Genomic DNA, 22138 nt, shown 5'->3' on the forward strand with positions numbered 1-22138 from the left:
TTTTTCTTTTTTCTTTTTTTTTTTTTTGTATTTTTGATGCAAAGATACGAAATCAGTCTTTTATGGGTAAGACCGTAATATCCTTCTAAAGAATCTAAACAACAAAAATCTCCATTGCACATCAATTTTGCATATAGTGTTGGCTTTTTTCTTTTAACTTTATCCACAAACAAGAATTAACAAAGATGCAAACTGACCACTTTTTTATTGTTATTATTATTTTGGTGAAATACGGTCAACATCTCTAAAGTTTAGACAAATATCAGCAAGATTTACTACATTTCAAAATTGACCAATTCAATTACTAAATTGTTACTTATTTTTTCTTCTCTCTAACAATGATTAATGATAAAATTAGTTAGTTTTTAAATGTTTTAGACCTAACTGACATTAACTCAAACTTCAGTGATGTTAACTGAATTTTACATTTTTTTTTAACTAATAAACTAATTATAATTGAAAATATTTTCAATAAGTGAAAACGAGTAACACATCTTTTTAATTTGTCCAAGCAGTCAAAAGAATCCCTCATGTTCAAAATGTTTTTTAATGATCTTGCGTTTTACTTTTTTCGCAGCATACAAAGTACAAAAAACAAACCACGCCAATTGCTGGTAGTGTTCTCAACAAAAGTACTGTATGTAAAATTAAATATTTAGGCTAATGAAAAACATTTTGAAATGTTTATGTGGATTAAAAATATGTGCATGTGAAAGATTATATTATTTATTTTTAAAATGTATAAATATGAACAATTGTATTAATCAAACACAAAATAAATTTTTTTGCTAAACAAACACAAAATAAATTAGCATAATTACATTTCAGTATCTTTTAACATATACGAAATAGTACTAATTATACATCTTATTAGTGTGTTTTGTCATGATTTATTTTGTTGGAATTCATTCTCTCGAAACGATAGATTGTTTCCACTCCTTACGTAAGTTGATCATATTAGCAGAAAGAAATATTGTGTTTAATATGATTGACTGATGAATATTGAACCTTTTCCACTTGGATGCATATTTTTGTTGAAAATTTGCGTATTAGTGAGGTTTAAAAAATTGCGTATTAGTAAATAAACTAAAAAGTTAAAAGAAATAATGGTCAGCAAAGTTTGTAAAAAGAAATTTTATACTACATTCTTATAGAATATAAACTTTTGTAAAAAATGTTGTAAAAATTTTTTAACTCTCAGGAGTGGCTACACATGTACTCGAGGAGGTTCATTTGAACCCTCTGACTTGAAAAAAAAATTATATATATGTAATATTTTTTTACTTATACAAACTACCCTTAAAAATATATTTGCATATTCTAACATAAATCTTGCACATTCTAGCTTAAATCTTGCACACCCTAATCACAGATCAACTTAGCACAAGATCAAACAACAATACAGATTAGCCCATCCAAAAACCAATCAACAACACAAATCACAAGTCACTCTCCCTTTTTCTCATAAATTTCATCTCATCTCTCTTCTCTATTTGATTATCTTTGCGTCTTTTACTCTAATTACATGGTTTTCAGACCCGGACCGGACCGTACGGTCCGACCGGAAAAACCTCGAACCGTTCAGTTTTACGGTCTGTTTAGGGTGAAAAAACCGTTTCATGCAAAAAAGCAGGGACCCGCACGGACCGCGGTCCGACCGCCCGGTTCTGTGAACCGTGACCGGTTTTTGAGGTTCGAACGGTTTCCTTTTGTTTCAACTTTTCCGGTGATTTTTGGCCCAGACACTGGTATGAAGTTATGATCAGATCTAGAAGAAATGAAAGAACATGAAGAAGAACAAAGATCAGAAGGAGATCTAATAATTTCAGATCTTGAACAAAAGGATTTGTAAGGAAAAAAAAAAAAAAAAAAGTTTTTATTTATTTTCATAAAAAAAAAAAAAAATTGTTCTGTCACACCTCATGGGACATAATCAATCTTGCCTTTACTTTTTGTTTTTATTTTTATTTTTGTTTTTTTGTATTTTTGATACAAAGATACGTAATCAATCTTTTATGGGTAAGACCGTAATATCCTTCTAAAGAATCTAAACAACAAAAATCTCCAATGCACATCAATTTTGCATATAGTGTTGGCTTTTTTCTTTTAACTTTATCCACAAACAAGAATTAACAAAGATGCAAACTGACCACTTTTTTATTGTTATTATTATTTTGGTGAAATATGGTCAACATCTCTAAAGTTTAGACTAATATCAGCAAGATTGACAACATTTCAAAATTGACCAATTCAATTACTAAATTGTTACTTATTTTTTTCTTCTCTCTAACAATGATTAATGATAAAATTAGTTAGTTTTTAAATGTTTTCGACTTGACTGACATTAGCTCAAACTTCAACAATGTTAACTGAATTTTACGTTTTTTTTTTCTTTAACTAATAAACTAATTATAATTGAAAATATTTTCAATAAGTGAAAACGAGTAACACATCTTTTTAATTTGTCCAAGCAGTCAAAAGAATCTCTCATGTTCAAAATGTTTTTTTAATGATCTTGCGTTTTACTTTTTTCGCAGCATACAAAGTACAAAAAACAAACCACGCCAATTGCTGGTAGTGTTCTCAACAAAAGTACTGTATGTAAAATTAAATATTTAGGCTAATGAAAAACATTTTGAAATGTTTATGTGGATTAAAAATATGTGCATGTGAAAGATTATGTTATTTATTTTTAAAATGTATAAATATGAACAATTGTATTAATCAAACACAAAATAAATTTTTTTGCTAAACAAACACAAAATAAATTAGCATAATTACATTTCAGTATCTTTTAACATATACGAAATAGTACTAATTATACATCTTTTTAGTGTGTTTTGTCATGATTTATTTTGTTGGAATTCATTCTTTCGAAACGATAGATTGTTTCCACTCCTTACGTAAGTTGATCATATTAGCAGAAAGAAATATTGCGTTTAATATGATTGACTGATGAATATTGAACCTTTTCCACTTGGATGCATATTTTTGTTGAAAATTTGCGTATTAGTGAGGTTTAAAGAAGTGAGGTTTAAAAAATTGCGTATTAGTAAATAAACTAAAAAGTTAAAAGAAATAATGGTCAGCAAAGTTTGTAAAAAGAAATTTTATACTACATTCTTATAGAATATAAACTCTTATAAAAAATGTTGCAAAATTTTTGTAACTCTCAGGAGCGGCTACACATGTACTCGAGGAGGTTCATTTGAACCCTCTGACTTGAAAAAAAAAAAATTATATATATGTAATATTTTTTTTTACTAATATAAACTACCCTTAAAAATATATTTGCATATTCTAATATAAATCTTGCACATTCTAGCTTAAATCTTGCACACCCTAATCACAGATCAACTTAGCACAAGATCAAACAACAATACAGATTAGCCCATCCAAAAACCAATCAACAACACAAATCACAAGTCACTCTCCCTTTTTCTCATAAATTTCATCTCATCTCTCTTCTCTATTTGATTATCTCTGCATCTTTGACTCTAAAAGTAAAATGTGAATGTTTGTGAGTTGTGAATGTCTCTTTATATTATAAATTTATAATTTTTGTGTGTGTGTGTGATATTAATTGTGTGCGTTATTTTTTTATTATAATGTTATTTGTGTGAATGTGTGCACATGTATGTGTATAACTTTATACAATTTAATAATTAGGGAATAGGGTTTGTTACATGTATGTGTATTGTTATCATGTTATAATAATTATTTGTTATAAAGTTAATATTCAAGAAAAAAATAGTAATTTTTTTTAAAGAACACTAATATTTTAACACACACATGGGAAAAGGGGAGAAGGTCTTAAAGAAACTGACAATAATGTATATCCAAAATGGTCTAACTCTTGGATACACAGTATAGGTTTTAAACCTCTTTAACTCACACTCATTTTCCTATGTGGGTGTTAAAATATTTAGTATTCTCAAAAGAAAAAACAGTGGGTTAATCTCACATCGAAAAATGAGTGTGAGTTAAAGAAGTTTAAAGTTTGCGCTATGTATCCAAGAGTTAGACCCTTTTAGATATACATCACTGTCAGTTTCTTTAAGACATTTCTTCCTTCTCTTCGTGTGTGTGTGTTAAAATATTTAGTATTCTAAAAAAAAAAAAAAAAGTAAAGTTAGTGATTGTTTATGTATAAAAAAATAATTAATACCATGCCTGTATAGTATAAATAGAAAAATAGTATTATTTGTGTTAAGTTAGTGAATGTGTGCACATATATTATAAATAAAAAATAGTATTATTTATGTATGGATGAGTGTGATTGTGTGGGACAATAATTAATACCATGCAAGTGAGTTGGTTTTTATCATTTAGTTTTAATTTTTTTTATAAAAATAAAGACAGATAAATAATGACAATTTCTTAAAATATAAATTACTTAACAAAATGAAATGGTCCAAGAGCGGCGTTACTATATGCTAAGGGGGTTCAATTGAACCCCCTGACTTGAATATATATATATATATATATAATATTTTATTAGTATAATTTACCCTTTAAAATATGTTTGCACACCCTACCTTAAATCTTGTACACCCTAACCACATATCATCTTGGCCCAAAGCTGAGCAACAAAAAGATTAGCATCCTAAAATTAACTAAACAATGAACATAAATCACAAGTCTCTCTAAGAGTAAAAATAAATTATTTGTGAGTAGTGGGTGTCTCTTTTTATTATAAATTTATATTATATGTATGTGAGTGAGTATCTGATACTGATTGTGTTCGGTATTTTTTATTTGTTATAATGTTATTTGTGTGAATGTATGCTATATACTATAAATTTATATAATTTAATAATTAGAAGTTCAAGCATTTGATTAACTAAGTAGACACTTATTGTATTATAAAGTACAGTGCCAATAGGTTGAGTTTTGTCATTTAATTTAAAATATTTTTATAAAAACAATGACAAATAAATAATGACAACTTCATAAAAATAATAATATTATACAAACTTTAAAAAAAAAAAAAAAAAGTGGTCACATCTACCTACATTTACAATGTGACAATTGATAATAAACTATCTTGTGATAATTATAAAATATGAAACAATGACAAATAGAAAATGCAAAAAAAAAATATATATATATATATATATTTTTTTTTTTTTTACATCACCGGATGCTAGTGCTTACATTGCTATATATGCAGCATTGCAGGCTGTGGTAGCTTATTATTGGTTTGGGCTTACATCAAATTCAAGCACACTTGGGCTTAAAACCTCAGAACAATAATATTTTTTGCAGACATGGGAGTAGGTAAAGGAAGACACTTGGTTCTGGTCCAGCAGCCGTGAGAGGTCTCTTAGTCTCTGTCATGCTGTGGAGCTGTGGTAGGTAAAAAGCCTACTTTAGTAAAGAAAAGAAAAATAGCACTATCTCAACTACATATGCCAATAAGACCCCACCACCCAAACCAATCTCACCAACCAACTCCATAGTCTCCTTCACCAACCATGATGCTTATTATTCAATTTCCTCCGTTCCCACTTTCACCCTCAAAACAATTCCATAATCCCCATCAAGTACCCCCATTTCACCAACCCCCAACTGAAGTTATCAACATTTATACGATCGATGTTTTCCTTTCCATCTCAAATCAACAACACCAAAAATTTTCCTCATCAATTCCCGTTTCCCAATCTCCCCATCCCTCTCATTTCCCCAAATGGCTCTCCAAACAAAGGAACAGGAATTCATTTTCCGATCAAAACTCCCTGACATCTACATACCAAAACACCTCCCTCTACACTCCTATTGCTTTGAAAACATTTCCAAAGTTGGCTCAAAACCATGTTTGATCAACGGTTCAACAGGTGAGGTATACACATACTATGATGTTGATCTCATTTCTCGCAAGGTTGCCTCTGGCCTTAACAAGCTTGGCATTGGACAAGGAGATATTATCCTTATCTTGCTACCAAACACACCTGAATTTGTCTTTGTTTTCCTTGGTGCGTCACATTTAGGTGCTACAACCACAGCTGCCAATCCTTTCTTTACGCCTGCTGAAATAGCAAAACAAGCAAAGGGGTCCAACGCAAAGCTCATTATCACGCAAGCTAGTTACTATGACAAAGTCAAGGACTTGGCACATGAAAATAATGTCAAGATCATGTGCATAGACTCACCCCCACAAGGCTGCTTGCATTTCTCAGAGTTAACACAAGCCAATGAAAGCCAAATTCCTAAGGTCGATATTAGTCCCGATGATGTGGTTGCACTGCCTTATTCTTCAGGTACAACAGGGTTACCAAAAGGGGTCATGTTAACACACAAAGGGCTTGTCACCAGTGTGGCTCAACAGGTTGATGGAGAGAATCCAAACCTTTATTTTCACAGTGAGGATGTGATACTATGTGTGTTGCCTTTGTTTCACATTTACTCACTCAACTCGGTGTTGCTTTGTGGGTTGAGAGTTGGTGCTGCTATTTTGATCATGCAGAAGTTTGAGATCGGTTCTTTGTTGGAGCTGATACAGAAACATAAGGTGAGTGTGATGCCTATTGTGCCGCCAATCGTGTTGTCGATTTCCAAGTCCCCTGATCTTCACAAGTATGATCTATCGTCCATAAGAATGCTCAAATCTGGTGGGGCACCGCTGGGGAAGGAGCTTGAAGAAGCTGTCAGAGCCAAGTTTCCCAATGCTAAATTTGGTCAGGTACGGTTTCCTTTCATCTTTTGACTGTTATCTTAACGCAAAATGCCAAAGATAATGCATAGGATTTCGCTTCTAACGTGTCATTGACAATTTGATTGGTCCGTAGATTTCAATAATATAATACATTAATGTTTAAATTGATTTTTTTTTTATTGATTGGGTAGGTGTTTTATAATAAAATTTAAGTTAATGGTGTCGTTAGAGTAATTATCAAAAAATTATATTAAGAAAGATTTGACATTATTATTATAGAAAATGTAAAAAGCAGTTAAAAAATTAATTTTTTATTAATTTTTCATAAAATGTTTTTAAAAATAATTCTTAAACCAATGTTTTTAGGCCATTCATTAACATTTATTTGTCTATAATATCATTTTGCCACATTCTGAATCATACACTTACTACTCCACCAATGTTGGTGTCACCACGTGTTCTTTTATTTTTCATTATAAAGTAATAACAAAAGTTAAAAAAATAAAAATAAAAACAGGCATATGACTTACTGCAGAATTTAGGGATGACCAAACCCAGAGGTTAGCAAATACTTTATCCTAAAGTGTGCGGATTTTACTCTACCCAATGGGAATTCGGGTATTGAGTATGGGTATTTCCTATGCCCGAATTTGACAGATTGGGTAAGGTATTACCCTACCTGACCTGACCCGATGGAGTTTTTTTTTTTTTTTTTTTTTTAAATAAAAAATTAGTAATAATAAAATATTTTTTAGACCCGATGGAGTTTTTTTTTTTTTTTTTTTTTTAAATAAAAAATTAGTAATAATAAAATATTTTTTCCCCATAATGATTTAACAAAGACAAAATTAGTTGATTATGATACTTTTTCAAAAATTAGTGGGACTTAAAACTATCAATTTCGTATTTTACTAGTTTATTGTAATATATCTTTCCTTATTAAATGTTATGTTTTCTAGCTTTGCATAATTTTTAATTTTAAACAAATTAGATAATAAAAAAAATCGGATTTGAGTCGAGTCTAGATATATCCATGGGTAAGAAATCAGGTAGTTAATGGGTATGATTAGTAATCAAGTTTTGGGATTCCAGTATCCTTGGGTAAAATTCTCGGGCTGAGTTAGGATATACCTGATCCATTGCCAACCATAATTTGTGAATAATAAAAAAATAAAGTGAAATTTCTCCCATTAATGGAACAAGAAAATTTTTATTCTCATATATTCATAAGACACCTTCTCATCATCATTACTTCTTTCTTTATAGCTAGGCACTTTAGATATCACTCAATCTTCAAACTCGATGATTTTGTTTTATTTTCAACCCCTCGTGATCGTGTGTTTTAGTTTGAGAATTGAGATGGTTCCGCTATTAATAAAGACATAAAGATATAATGATTTTACTAAAACTTCTTTTATTTTTTAAATATGTGAGTGGCACATTTTTAGTTTCTTTTTTTTTTTTTTTTAAGAAAAAGGTAAGGGCAATAAAAATAGAAGATAAGAACTTTTAATTTCAAAAGACACACATATATTAAGATATTAAAGGGAAAACACATGTCTATGGTTTTTATTTTATTATAAATCAACAAAAATAGGATATACCAAAAGCGCACATGATAAGAAATTATTGTCCTCAACCATATTTGTAATAAATTTATGGACATGGTTAGTCCAAAAATGAAAGAAAGGGACTTCAACCCCACCTATTACCAAGCCATGTGACAATTCTTTAGCTTCTTACAAGTACAATAAACTTTTTGTTGTGTATTTTTTGTTTATAACAAGTGGAAAGGGAATTCGAATTAAAAAAAAATTTAAAAAAAAAAAACTTTCAACAAAAGTTTTTTTTTTTTTTTTTTATAGGAGCAAGAGTATTTGAAAAAAAAAAACTTTCAACAAAAGTTTTTTTTTTTTTTTTTTATAGGAGCAAGAGTATTTGTTGGTCATATAATATAATAATATAAGATAAGAAAAATTAGTAATAGGGACAATTAAAAAAAAAAAAATTTGGTGCCATATTACAATTTTCAAGGTACAAAAGACAACTGTTGATTAATCATGCGTGCAGTAGGTGGGTGGGGCTGGTTCCTAGTCGTACATGACGATGGATCTAGACTAAAAAGAATATGGTGTTTATAAAGGTGCCAATTGATTCTCAAATAAAATGATTGCTTTGTTCCATTATTTTTTTTGCCTTCTCAATTTTTAAATTCTATAAATGAGTTGGCGGATCAATGCTGCCGGCAACGTGAATAGAGAAAAATAAATAAAATTGATGGAAGATGTTTTAAATTATTTGATTTGGATGGTGAAGATCGTTGGAGTTTGGAGGATATAGAAAAGTCAATAGTGGAGGCTCATACTTTTCTATTTCAAGGTTATTGTTTTAAAGATGTGATGCATTTGTAAATTCATTTGGTATTAAGGATTGAGCTCTGTCTAAATGAAAAATTAATTAATATTTTGCTTTGATGATAAAGTTAGAGCAATTTTTAAGATCAGATATTAGAAGTCAGAACTCTTTAAAAATAAAAATAAAAAACTAGTTAGTAAAACTATAGATAAGGTCCAAAAGTTCACTATTATATTATTGTTCCAAACCTAGTTGTAAAAAGATTTTCATTTTTTTTTTCTTTTGGTTGAGAATATTAATTAGGGTTAGAGTAGTCTTATTACAAAGAAAGTTGTTTGACAAACAATAATAAAATAGGAAGATTATAAATGAAGCATAATACAATAATTGAGGGACTAAGATAAGGGATCATTCAACATATATAAAGGGATTCCCTTAGCACATAAATGATATTCAACATTTATAAAGGGATTCCCTTGGCACATAAATGATATGTCATTCTTCTTAAATTCTTTAAAAATAATTCTCTTCATTTGAAATGAATTATTTCATAATTTTAATTAAATATTAAAAATTTAAATGTGTACACACTGTCACATCCAATTTAAAATGGATTTACCATTATAAAAATAAATAAATAAATAAATAAAAAATAAAAAATAAAAGGAAAAAAAATGGAGAGAAGCTTGTATCACATTTTTTTATTATTAACATACAATACGAGGCCTACGCATGGTATACTTGTCACAAAAATCTACATTATACAAAATAAGTATTACTTGAATAACTAATTTATTATACACTGTACTTCTCTTCTTTTTTTTCTTTTTTTTTCCCGAGCTCGAGATAACTTGTTTACTTACCAAGTGCAACACTAATTAGAGGGCAAAAAATTGTTTAAAACACAGGGATATGGTATGACAGAGGCAGGTCCAGTGTTATCAATGTGTTTGGCATTTGCCAAAGAACCATTTGAGGTGAAATCAGGAGCATGTGGCACTGTTGTAAGAAATGCAGAAATGAAGATTGTTGACCCTGAAACTGGTGCCTCTTTGCCTCGTAACCAACGTGGAGAGATTTGCATTAGAGGAGACCAAATCATGAAAGGTATAATATAATACTATCATTATTTATATATCATACTTAATTGTACGTGCAACACTACAATTGTGTCTTGAAAATATAATAATGCTTTTAAAAAATAAGTGCATTCAAACGAGCCTAAACAATTTGTATTTTTAATTGTATCTGTTGCAGACTTAACACGTTATTGTTATGGAAATTACAAATTAGCTTTGTGAATGTACAGGTTATGTTAATGATCCAGAGGCCACGGCTAGAACCATAGACAAAGAAGGTTGGTTACATACAGGAGATATTGGCTTAATTGATGATGAAGACGAGCTCTTCATTGTTGATAGGTTGAAGGAACTTATTAAATACAAAGGGTTTCAAGTAGCCCCTGCCGAGCTTGAGGCAATTCTACTCACCCATCCTAACGTCTCCGATGTCGCTGTGGTCCCGTAAGTTTTTATTTTTTTATAATTCAATAATTACAACAACGAGACAATAAGATTTAAGTTCTGAACATTCCAAGAATTTTCAATTAAGTTACTAACTATATATATACATAGTTAGTAATAATTAAATGAATATAGGTACTTACTTAGTATTGGGTTGTGAAGTAGTCTTAATTATGAGACTGACATGAATAATGTTCCACCATTTTTAGCATGAAGGACGAATCAGCAGGAGAGGTCCCTGTTGCATTTGTGGTGAGATCCAATGGTTCTCAGGTCACAGAGGACGAAATTAAGCAGTTTGTTTCTAAACAGGTGACTTTCTCTTTTAATCTTTGGAAATATTTGACTGTATTCTCATTTTTGCACACATATAACATTTTGTTAACATATTTTTTTTTCCATGTATGTTTATCAATAGTTATAGACTTTTAAGAATTCTTCTGGTAACTGTTAATAGCAAGAGTTTCTAAACAATTTCGTCACATTGAAAAAATCAGCCAAAAAATTTAGTCCCTCATAAATTTCCAGGGTTTTAATTAATAAAAAAATATTAAAGATATTATCATTTATATATTTTTTTTAAAATTGATGTATTGCTGATTACAAAAGTAATGATTATACCATTTTAATAATATAATGCATAAATATCTAAATTATTGATGTAGATTTTTTTTTTTTTCCAATTTTTTCTAACATAAGCCCTGGTGTTATATTGTGCAGGTGGTGTTTTATAAAAGAATAAATCGGGTATTTTTCATCGATGCGATTCCCAAGTCGCCATCAGGAAAAATCTTGAGGAAGAACTTGCGTGAAAAACTGGCAGCCGACTTTTCAAAGTGAATGAATGAATACACGTATTGCAACAAGCCCTGATGATGATGCATCATACATAGCTATATGAAAGCTATTGAACTTTGCTACCGCGACTTTCTTTAATTAGTGTGAATTTGGAAAGAAATCATGTATAAAGGATCGCAATTGCAATTTTCATTGCAAGAACACTATTACTTTAATAATTAACACATAAGCCTCCGTTTGGATACAAATTATAAATGAAACTTCATTATTCAGTTTATTTTTGATACTATTCATGGTCCCATTGCATTTTTTGGTTCTATTCATGAGTCTCATTGTACTATTTCAATTAACTTTTACCTTTATCTACAATATTTTTCAGCAATAAGTTTCAGTTTCAGCAAAATAAACAATATTCAAACAGACCTTAAGTATATCCCTTTTTTTTTCCCTTAATTTTTTTGTGTTGCATGGGAAAACTAGTGGTACTCAAAAAAAAATAATTTTAACTTTGTCTTCCAACTTTGATCCATGTTTTCAAATATCAAAAAAATAAAAAATGAAATCGATCCATGCTTTATTTTTGTTGAAAATATTAAAAAAATATCAATTGAGTTATAATGCTCTTAGTTATAATGGTTATATTTTAAGAGTTATGTTAACGATAACAAGCGGTCTTAGGTCAATTGTTAATAAACCAATTTTAAAAAGTTTTTAAATGGAAAATTGAAAATTTTGTTAAAATATTAATTTTTTTTTCTTTTTCCATAAAATTTTTCTAAAAATGATTTGCTAACAAATGCTCTAAGAGCACTTATTTATTTTTTTTTATTTTAATTAAGTTTTGTTTATATTAACTCAAGTTAAATAAATAAATAAATAACAGCATTGAAGAATTCAAGTTTTAGAAGACTCGCTCAAAAGAAATTATTCTCGCTTGTTCAAAATCACTTTTTCACAAGTGAAATTCACATAGGAAGTTTGCAATACCTTCAGTTGGCATGGGCTCAAGCGAAAATTTCTTGAATAGTAGCCAGCCCCACACGTTGTGCCGCCTATTTAAGGTAGTTTTTCCTATGCAAACCAACCATTGCAACAAAGAGAGTGAGAGGCTGCCATGCAAGAGTAGTTCTAAGAGCGAACTATTTTTCCATTTCTAATTACGACCTTCAACAAAGATTTGAAGAAATAATGAGTCAACGACCGAGTACTTTGGATGGCAATTCAAGCGAGAATATTGTTGTGTCCTGATAATTATTTATTTATTTATTTAATTTCTTAATAGTATTTATCTTTCACTTATAAGAGACTTTTAGGATAAAATTTTACTTCAAACCAGTATAAAAGAATCCCCTCCAATCCACTATAGTATTTAATATGATCAATTAGACAAAATGGAGATATCAATGGGTTAAGTTGAGTATTGCGCATCTCCTACATTAACATGGTCGTCCTCACTAAGGACGGGTTAGATTGGGTTGGTTTTGGGATATTTTACAGCCTATTTCAACTTTCTTCAACTTAAAAATCACAAATTCAACTCAACCCAACCCCTAAGGTTTAGACTAGGCTGGGTTGAATCGGGTCGTTGGCTTTGAGTAGGTTTTAACTTTTTCTTCTTCTTCTTCTTCTTCTTCTTCTTCTTGGTTAACTGGAACTTTTATTAAGAGAAACTAAGGGTTACAAAGTCTGGTGCAGACAATGCCCTAAGCATTAGCTAAAAGCTGGTACAAATAGAGAAAGGGGGTTGAGAATGAAAAACAACAATATCATTAGATAAATTTCATTCCTTTGCCAAAAGATCTGCACAATGATTCTCTTCACAGTAAGTATGGTTGATGAGGGCTTCCTCAAAATGCTAGAAAAGGTACCTGCAATCATAAATTAGTCCACTACATGGATGAAATGCATCAACAAACTTTACAAGGAGATGTAATAATATTCACAACTGACATAACATCAATTTCAATGGTAAGATATTGAGGTTCTTTGCTAGATTAAGACCATCACGAAGACCCCATTTTTTTAGTGGCCATGGAGTGGATGAAACTAATACTTCTAGAGAAACCTCCATTCCAAGTTCCTCTGGAATCTCTACTCTCTAATAAGACCATCTACACTAGCTCTACCCGGATTTCCAATGGCGGAACCATTATTGTTGAGTTTAAAGAAACCAAGAGGGGGTGGTTTCCAACCGATTAGGATAGAATTCCTCTTGATTTTCTTCATCTTAGAGGGAAGGGAGAAGCAAAGCACAGTTGCTATTGGCTCACAAAGTCATTCCTTTAAACCCATGGCTCATTTTTGCCTCTATAGCCAAACTTTTAAATTGGTTAACTTGGTTTCGTATAAGGTAAAAAGAAAATTACTATTGAAGACGAACTATAATAGAGGGCGGCAAAGATAATGACAGGAACTAAGGGCCCCACTGTGATGCTATTTAATTTAGAGGTCCTTTGAGTTAATGAGAGTGAGAGAGAGAGAGAATTTAATGAGGTCCTTTGAGTTAATGAGGTCCTTTAAGTTATCAATAGTGTTTTGCTAAGAGTAATTACATAGTCAAACCAAAATTTATGATTCCATTGCACCTTTGCTTATATACTAAGAAAAATGTTAATGAGTGTCGTTGGGGCATTGGTTAAGAATCCATTTTAAGAAAGTTTTGACATCACTTTTATAGAAAATGAAAAAAACTGTCAAAACATTAATTGCTTTTTTTTTTCCTTTTCCTATAAAAACTTTCTTTAATTGGATTGTTAACCAATGTCCTTACGACACTCGTTAACATGACCCATACACTAAACATGCATATTCTAGCTAGTGAAAAGCCACTAACCAAATAATTTACAAATCGTGTAAAGCCATAACTTATTTGAGGGGTTCATTTAACCAGAAATCACTAATTATTATATCTGACATTATTGCCAACATTCACAATTTTAGGACAACTCTTCTTTCCAATCAAGTCTTTCTCCAACTAGAGAGAGATGTGTCACTGCTTTAGTTGTTCCCAAGGGAGATTATAAATTGATGAATGCTAAACACACAATTATTTTTAAGAAAAAAATTCAAGACAGTTGAAATTAGTACCCTCTTTAATTAAAGATTTCAAATAACACATGCATAGATCCCATAAATTTTGGTTTTATATGTAACTTTCTTGTTAAGCTGGGGAGAGAACACTACATGCATGGATCATGGATGGAATTATTATGAGAACACTTGTATTCATCATGATTCTCCTACCTGTAGTGCAAGCAGATGAGGATAGTACCCTAGATCTTTACTCTGTTCAACCCTATGCACTTGAGCGCTTTCTCTCTTCTATCAAAAAAAAAAAAAAAACTATCTCATAAAATAGATTTAGTCTGTAAGAGGAGGTGTGAACTACAGTGCCACTTGGTATTTCTGTGTGCGTTATGGCAAAATGTTTTGTCCCATCGCAGTAAAATGTTGGTATCTCTCTCAGGTGTCATCAATATATAGTTCTACACTTGCTTGTGCGTGTCCAGGAGCACTATAACTATCAATCGGGTATGTAGTCTCTTTCTTTCTTCATGGTTAAGCATTGTACGTATGCATGGCTACAATCACAAAAATGATAGCACAGAGAGAAAGATTTACTCTTCCCAATTAAGGGGATTTATTCATTTGTTTACCTGGTTTTTGTCTCAATGATATCTTCATTTTGGGAAAAATAGAGATATCACAACTGTGTGATACTATTCCAACGATTTTTTGTGTTAAAAGTTTTTATTTTTTATTTTCAAGTAATTATAGGTTGCAATTGTATTTGCACTAATAATGTAAATCTTACATTGTGGTCTAACAAATATTGCACACATTTGCAAAAAGTGTACAACGTAAACTAAAAATTCTATTTTTATTTTAAAGAGAGATTTCCTATTAATATAACATTTACCCTGTTATATTGCACATTGTCATGCTAACGATTTCTGGTTAGCCCACTTGTGACGTGGGCTTTAATTATTGGAAAATATTAAAGATATTATCAATTGTTTAAAAAAAAAAAAAAGAGTTGATGTATAATGAAGGTAATTAATATCATTTTAATAATATAAATAAATATTTAAATTATTTTTTGGCAAAAATGCAAATTGTGCTCTCTAAATTTTATCAAAATTAATTTCAAGTCTCTAACTTTACTTTCGTTCAATTGATTTTTCTAAGTTTTAAGTTTATTTAATTAAGACATCTCCATCAACTTTTGTTAAATGCTGTCATTAAATGTCCAAATTTTTATTTGTTTTAGTGGCAACATTTGATGAAATTTGATGGAGAAATCTTATTTGAATAACTTAAAACTTAAAGGATTTAATTAAACAAAAGTAAAATTAAATTACTGAAATGAATTTTGATCAAACTGAAATGATACAATTTGCATGTTTGCCTCTTTTTTTTTTTTCTTTTTTTCTTTTTTTGATCAATGACAACGGCACATTAATTAGTGCAATTTTTGTAATAAATTTAAAGTATTTCTTGCATTATATTAGGGCTATGCAACAACTCACTCAATCCATCCAACCTGCTCAACTCCGCACTGCCTCGCATGGATATGATATTTTTCAAGCAAGTTGGGCAGGTTCAACTATTAAAGTTGCGGGTTAGGTTAGCTTAGGTGGCGGATTGAGTTTTTTTTAACCCACCAAAACCCGACCCAACCACCTATATATATATATATATATATTCATCTCATATAAAATTTAATTTGTTTTTTATTAATTGCATGATTCACATATGTTAATATGGAAAATGTGATACTTTTCCAACATATTTGTAAGCATACATAATAATATGGATTTGCTTTAAAAAAATAGAGAAAAAGTTAGAAAAATACTCATATTGTTAGGTTCTAAGTACTTAGGAACTAATGTATTAGAACTCTAATTTGTATTGTTGACAAACCATAATCAAAACAGGTTTTTAGTCTTGTTTTAAACTTGCTCAAAGTATGTGTTTTATGTAAAGTTGGAATCGAGCAGCTACAGAATTTATTATGCAATTCAGTCTGGCTCGACCGATTGAAAGTCAAGTAGAATTTTTTTTTTTTTTTTTTTTTTGCAAAATTTCCAACTCAGCTCTAAGCCCATATGACGTGTAGGGTTTTATGTTTTGCCCTAGGTATAAAAGGAAAACCCTAGCCACGTTTTTGAGGTTGCTCTTTTTGCTGTGTGTGTAAATCTCTTGTGAGATCTGAGAGGTGGTTGCCTTCACACATGCTTAGGATTATTAAGAAATAGATTTCATTGAGAGCTTGATGATCATTCAGTTGCTGCACTAAAGAGCTTAAAAATACATAAGCGGGAGTGCTTGTACTTGCTAGAGAATCCAAAAAAGAAGAAGTTCATGGTTTCGGAGCTTGCACGTGATCATGTTAGTAAGTTTTCTACATGAGGTAGCAATAGGATGTTAATGGTCTAAGTCGCTATTGTAAAACTTTGATTCTTTCATAGTGGATTCAATTTTACCTTGAGGATAGTTAGGTTAAATCCTCCCTAGGTTTTTTACCAATTTGGTTTTCCTGGATGATCATATCTTTGTATTCTTTATATTCCGCACTTTACATTGATATGATTTATGATTGTGTTAACCTAGATCTGGAATTTGAACTAAGTAATAACTTGGCTTATTAACTAAGTTAATCCAATTGTGTTTTTAAGGGGTCTAAAAATAAACACATATCATACCATGTGTACTGTGATCTATGAGAAAGTGGTCACTTCCTATGATTTCCTATAATGATTTATATTTTGTTCCAAGTCCTTTAATGGTTTAACGATTTATAAGAAATAGTTTTTCAGTTTATTTGTAAATGATAAAATAAATTTTGAAATTTAATATACAACACATAACTAAAACTAACTCATCCAATCTAACGAATTGAAACTGCCAAAATTTTCAACCAATCCATTAATTTTTTTAATTTGGTGGGTATAGCAGATTGGTTAGAAACTTTTTGGGTTGGTAGTGTTTTTTCCAATGCGCCAATAGCAGATTGGTTAGAAACTTTTTGGGTTGGTAGTGTTTTTTCCAATGCGCCAATAGCGGATTGGCTAGAAACTTTTCCACTCAACCCACCCAATCCAAAGTCCAAACACACCCTTAACAAACCCCCAATCAAAGACATTTGGCAATTGGTCTAGACCCTGGGTTTTGGTAACAGTTATTTCCAAATGAGTATGACTATTAATTAAAAGAATAATTGGTCTAATTTTACCACAAAAAAGGAAATTTCAACTTTATTTAACATAAGCCCCGGTGTTATATCAATTGCATTGAATACTCCCTCTTTTGTGATATGCTGCAGGTGATGTTTTATAAAAGAATAAATCGCATATTTTTCATAGATGCGATTCCCAGCTTCCCAAGTCGCCATAAGGAAAAGTCTTGAGGAAGAACTTGCGTGAAAAACTCGCAGCCGACTGTCAAGTGTCAATGTGAATGGAAACACATATTCCAAGGCTTGATGATGCATCATAGCTATGTGAAAGCTTTTGGACTTTGCTACCACCATTTTCTTTAACTAATGTGAATTTGGAAAGAAATCAGAATAATTTGAATTGCAATTGCAAGAACACTATTACATTTTTTTTTTTTCAAGTTAGAAGAAAGAACACCACTACTTTAATAATTAACACATATATCCTTCTTCCTCTTTTTTCACATGTTGCAGTAGGCAAGTGGTACTCAAATTCTGTATACAATTTAGCCCAAAATAAAATTTAATTACAACTTTGGTCATCCATGTTTTGAATATTAAAAATAAAAAATAAAAAACTATCCATGTTTCATATTCGTCTTTACACTTTTCAATATATAAATTTATTTTCTATAAATTATGTTAGATTTTAGATGGTTTGCTAAGTTTTTGAATCAAAACAAAGTATTGAAAAGGGTATATTTTAATTATTTTTTGTTTATATTAATTAAAGTCAAGATACAGTATTAAAAAATTCTAAGCTTCCAAAAAAATTGGTTCAAGCAAAATTATTCTTGCTCATGCGAAATCACTTTTTATTGAAATATAGAAATGAAGTTCAGGAGACTTTCGCTTAACATTGGCTTAAGCAAAAGAATAACATTATATATACAAACTATTTTACAACATTTTTATAAACTGTTGATGTAGTTTTAGGATTTTCCAAATAGTTATTGATAAGTAAAAATATGATATTAGTGATAAACCCATAATAGAAGTAATAGGATTAGTCACATTAATAATTTGTAAAAATATCATAAAATAATTTGTAAATATAGAGCATCACTCTAAGCAAACTCGACTTTTTGTATACCAACTACTTTAAAGTACTTTTCCCTATAAAAACCAACCATTGAGAGCAAACCAAGTACAATTTTATATTTCCAATTATGACTATCAACAAAGATTAGAAGAAATGAGTCAACAACCAAATAGATGGCATTTCGCGCGAGCTCTTTTTTTTTTTTTTTTTTTAAAATGCTTTCAAAGAGAAAATGTGAGTTGTTGCTTTATGTCAGCATGAAGGTAATAGAGATGTTTTGTAAAATGTGTGATGAGCAATAATCAACAACCATGCAGTGTTTACCAAATGCCAACCCTTACCAAGCTCATCTGGCCCTCACATATACTTCCTATCACCTATACAAACTCATATAGACATTTTCATGCATTACTTCAACCAAACAGAAATTTTAGTCTTTGCATATCATTTTATTATGCTTGAGTAGACAGGTGGAAAGTAAAAACACTTTAAACAAGAAGGGAAAAAGTAAAAGGAAAAACAATGACAATAACTCCAAAAAAGAAAATTGGTCTTAGCAATCACTAGCGTGAATGAAGAACTACAAGAAGATGGTGGTCCTCCAATTTTTAATGGGGCTTTTTATTATATATTAATTTGAGACTGAAAGGCAAGGGATAAGAAGGCAGTCATCTCCCCTTGAAATCAATTGGAAGGAGTACATGCAGCTGCTAATTCTCAAGTGAAGAGTATTTAAAGCACTTATTTTTTGTAAATGACCCGGAACACTAATGAACAAGTTGCAAGATAGCATCTCCATTTTTCCCTTACTTGGATTGAGTAAGCTAACCATTCTAAAACTCCATTCCTATTTCTTCCAGATTGAAAAACTATTATCAGTGTCATCAAAGGTTGGGAATTAAATTATTGTGTTTAGAACTAAAAGGAACCTTCTTGAGAATAAAATAAATTGAAAATTCCTAGAAAGAAAACTTTTTTTTTTCAAGAATTTTCAAATCGTCTCACTAAGAACTGATAAAGTGCAATAGATCAAACACAAACTTCAAGCTTCAGAAATATTTTCTAAACTTCAATCTAATCATATTTTCATCCAATTTTATAATTTTTTGAAAAAAAAAATTGAAATATAAATCATTTTCATTTATCTTTAAAAGTCAAAAAAACAAAAAATAGTAAGACCCTTATGAAATATTCTTGACTTGGAGACCAAAAACATCCTAAAGATTAGACAGGAACCAGTTTAAAATGAAAACAAAAGATGGGGTTCACTATCTCTTTCAAGGTCTATATTACTTGAATGAAGTTTAAAAATGTTATACCACACAATGACCACAGGGTTTTTATTTTTTAACAAAACAGAAGTAGAGCATGCTAATTGCAAGTATACATGTTTAGTCATTCTCTCAAACACCTAGCATGCATGCCCACTAAAACATTGCAACTTAAATAACACAAAGTTATAAAATTTTTAGTGTGTATGAATAAATATCATAGTTTGATAAAATTAAAAAAAAAAAAAAAACAGTAATACATACAAGTTGGGCTAAAAGAAACACAAATTAAATGGAAGATATTTGACCCAAAAAAAGCACCTATTAAATTTAAGATTTTATTGTCAATAGTTTACAAACCCATTAGGGGTTTGCAAAAATAAGAAAGAAGAACAACAAAAGTGATACTGACCTCTTTATGCACCCAAACCAAATCAGAAAAAACTAATTCTGCTCATTAGGAACTGCCTTAACCAAATCTATGCATAGAAATTAATAACATTATAAACAACAATAGAAATTGCTTATTAAACCACAAATGATATTTGATATTTACAAATCATAGTAATAAAAGTAACATGTTATAGGGTGCCTTAATAAAGTAAAAGTGAATTCAAAGTGAGTGAAAAGCAGAGAGGGGAAAAAAAAAAAAAGACATGTGAACAAAGAGAGATCCTTTGTGTGAAAGGTTCAGAGGTTTTCTCCAAGAACCAAGAACCAAGAACCAAGAACCAAGAAGAAGAAGATGAAGAATTAACAGTTAGAGGAATATAAACCATATTGTGCCACTTAGCAAACAATAGATCAGAGAAGAGTAAAAATCAAACCTGAAAATTAAATTAAAATGATTAAGTAAAAGAAGAAGTATCTAACCATTCTTCAAGACTTGAACAAGGTCATTTAGGTGTAAGATTTAATCTTTCTAGCTAGGGTTTTCTAGTGACTTCAATCAATAAATAGGAAAAGGATTAAAAATCAAAATCACTATTTGAATACCAAACACAGAACTTAAGGAGGTAGAGCCATGAAGGTTTGAGAGTAGCGGCTAGAGGGAAGAACCAGTTAATTAGAGATCTCTCTAAAGCACTTGACAAAAGAAGAACTCGTATGTTTTGTTTTTTTGGGTTTTATAGAAGATTTAGATGACTGGTAGCAGGTATCTTAATAAAATTAAATAAACGGACCAAATTAAAACAAGTAATATCTATAACTAAGATTTAAGAAAAATATGGGGTACCGTAGAATGACCCTTTAAAAAGAAAAGATACACTAGTTTCTCACATTTCTAATCATATTTCATAAGCAAGCCATAATTAACCACAGTCACATTAATTAACTATAAAACAACAAGAGACAAGAATTTTCTTACATTACCAAGCATATCTTACTACTTAATTTTCTGACATTACCAATCATATCTCATTAATTTAAAGCATTCTAGTATTGAATAACATTGGTTAAAAAAAAAGTATTGAATAACGTTGAAATACAAACTTTTTTACAATTTTCTTTTTTTACAAATTACTGAAATGGTGAGTAACTATTTGTAAATAAAAAGAATAATGCTAGAGATACAAATTACTTTATAAATTTTTTTACAAACTGTTGATGTGATAAGTGATTATTAATAAATGAAAATGTGATATTAATGGTGAGTTTAGATGAAAACTAATAAAAGGTTGGTCACATAAACATTTTGTAAAAATGTTGTAAAATAGTTTGTGCATGTAGCATTATTCAAATAAAAAAAGAATAATACTAGAGATATAAAGTTTTTTACAAAAAATTAAAAATTGCTGATGTGATAAGTGATTATTAGTAAATGAAAAAGTGTTATTAATGGCGGGTCTAGATAAAAATTAATAAGAAGTTGGCCACATCAACCGTTTGTAAAAAATTGAAAATAGTTTTTGCCTGTAGCATTATTACTCACGAAAATGCATGAACAAATATTGCTAGTTGTACATTAAAAGTCTTTGTACTTCATCTGACACTTGTGATGTTTTTAATAAAGACATTCAGAGTTCAAATTTTTCAAATTGTTACAAGGGCTTTTCCACTTCTCACTTTTGTACCATTTCCTCCTATTGCTACAGCATAGCCTCTTTCAGTTCATGTATTGTTTCTTTATACCACCGGTTATGGAACTTGAACCGAGGCTAGAACTCCAGAAGGAGTTGGTCCAAATCTTAAATTGTAAAAAAAAAAAAAAAAAAAGAGCTCGCGCGAAATGCCATCTATTTGGTTGTTGACTCATTTCTTCTAATCTTTGTTGAT

At 30.1% G+C, this 22138-nt stretch overlaps 1 protein-coding gene across 1 annotated transcript; it reads left to right on the forward strand.

Annotated features, from left to right (window-relative positions):
• Window positions 1-5597: 5597 nt before the first annotated feature.
• On the forward strand, window positions 5598-11608 carry LOC112001847 (4-coumarate--CoA ligase 2). The gene is made up of 5 exons (XM_024034013.2): window positions 5598-6682; window positions 9919-10117; window positions 10320-10533; window positions 10743-10845; window positions 11254-11608. The coding sequence occupies exons 1-5, from the start codon at window positions 5690-5692 to the stop codon at window positions 11371-11373; spliced, it is 1629 nt and encodes a 542-aa protein (XP_023889781.2). The 5' UTR covers window positions 5598-5689; the 3' UTR covers window positions 11374-11608.
• Window positions 11609-22138: the final 10530 nt, after the last annotated feature.

This window comes from Quercus suber, unplaced genomic scaffold (assembly GCF_002906115.3).
Source record: "Quercus suber isolate HL8 unplaced genomic scaffold, Cork oak 2.0 scaffold_478, whole genome shotgun sequence".
NCBI classification, from domain to species: Eukaryota; Viridiplantae; Streptophyta; class Magnoliopsida; order Fagales; family Fagaceae; genus Quercus; species Quercus suber.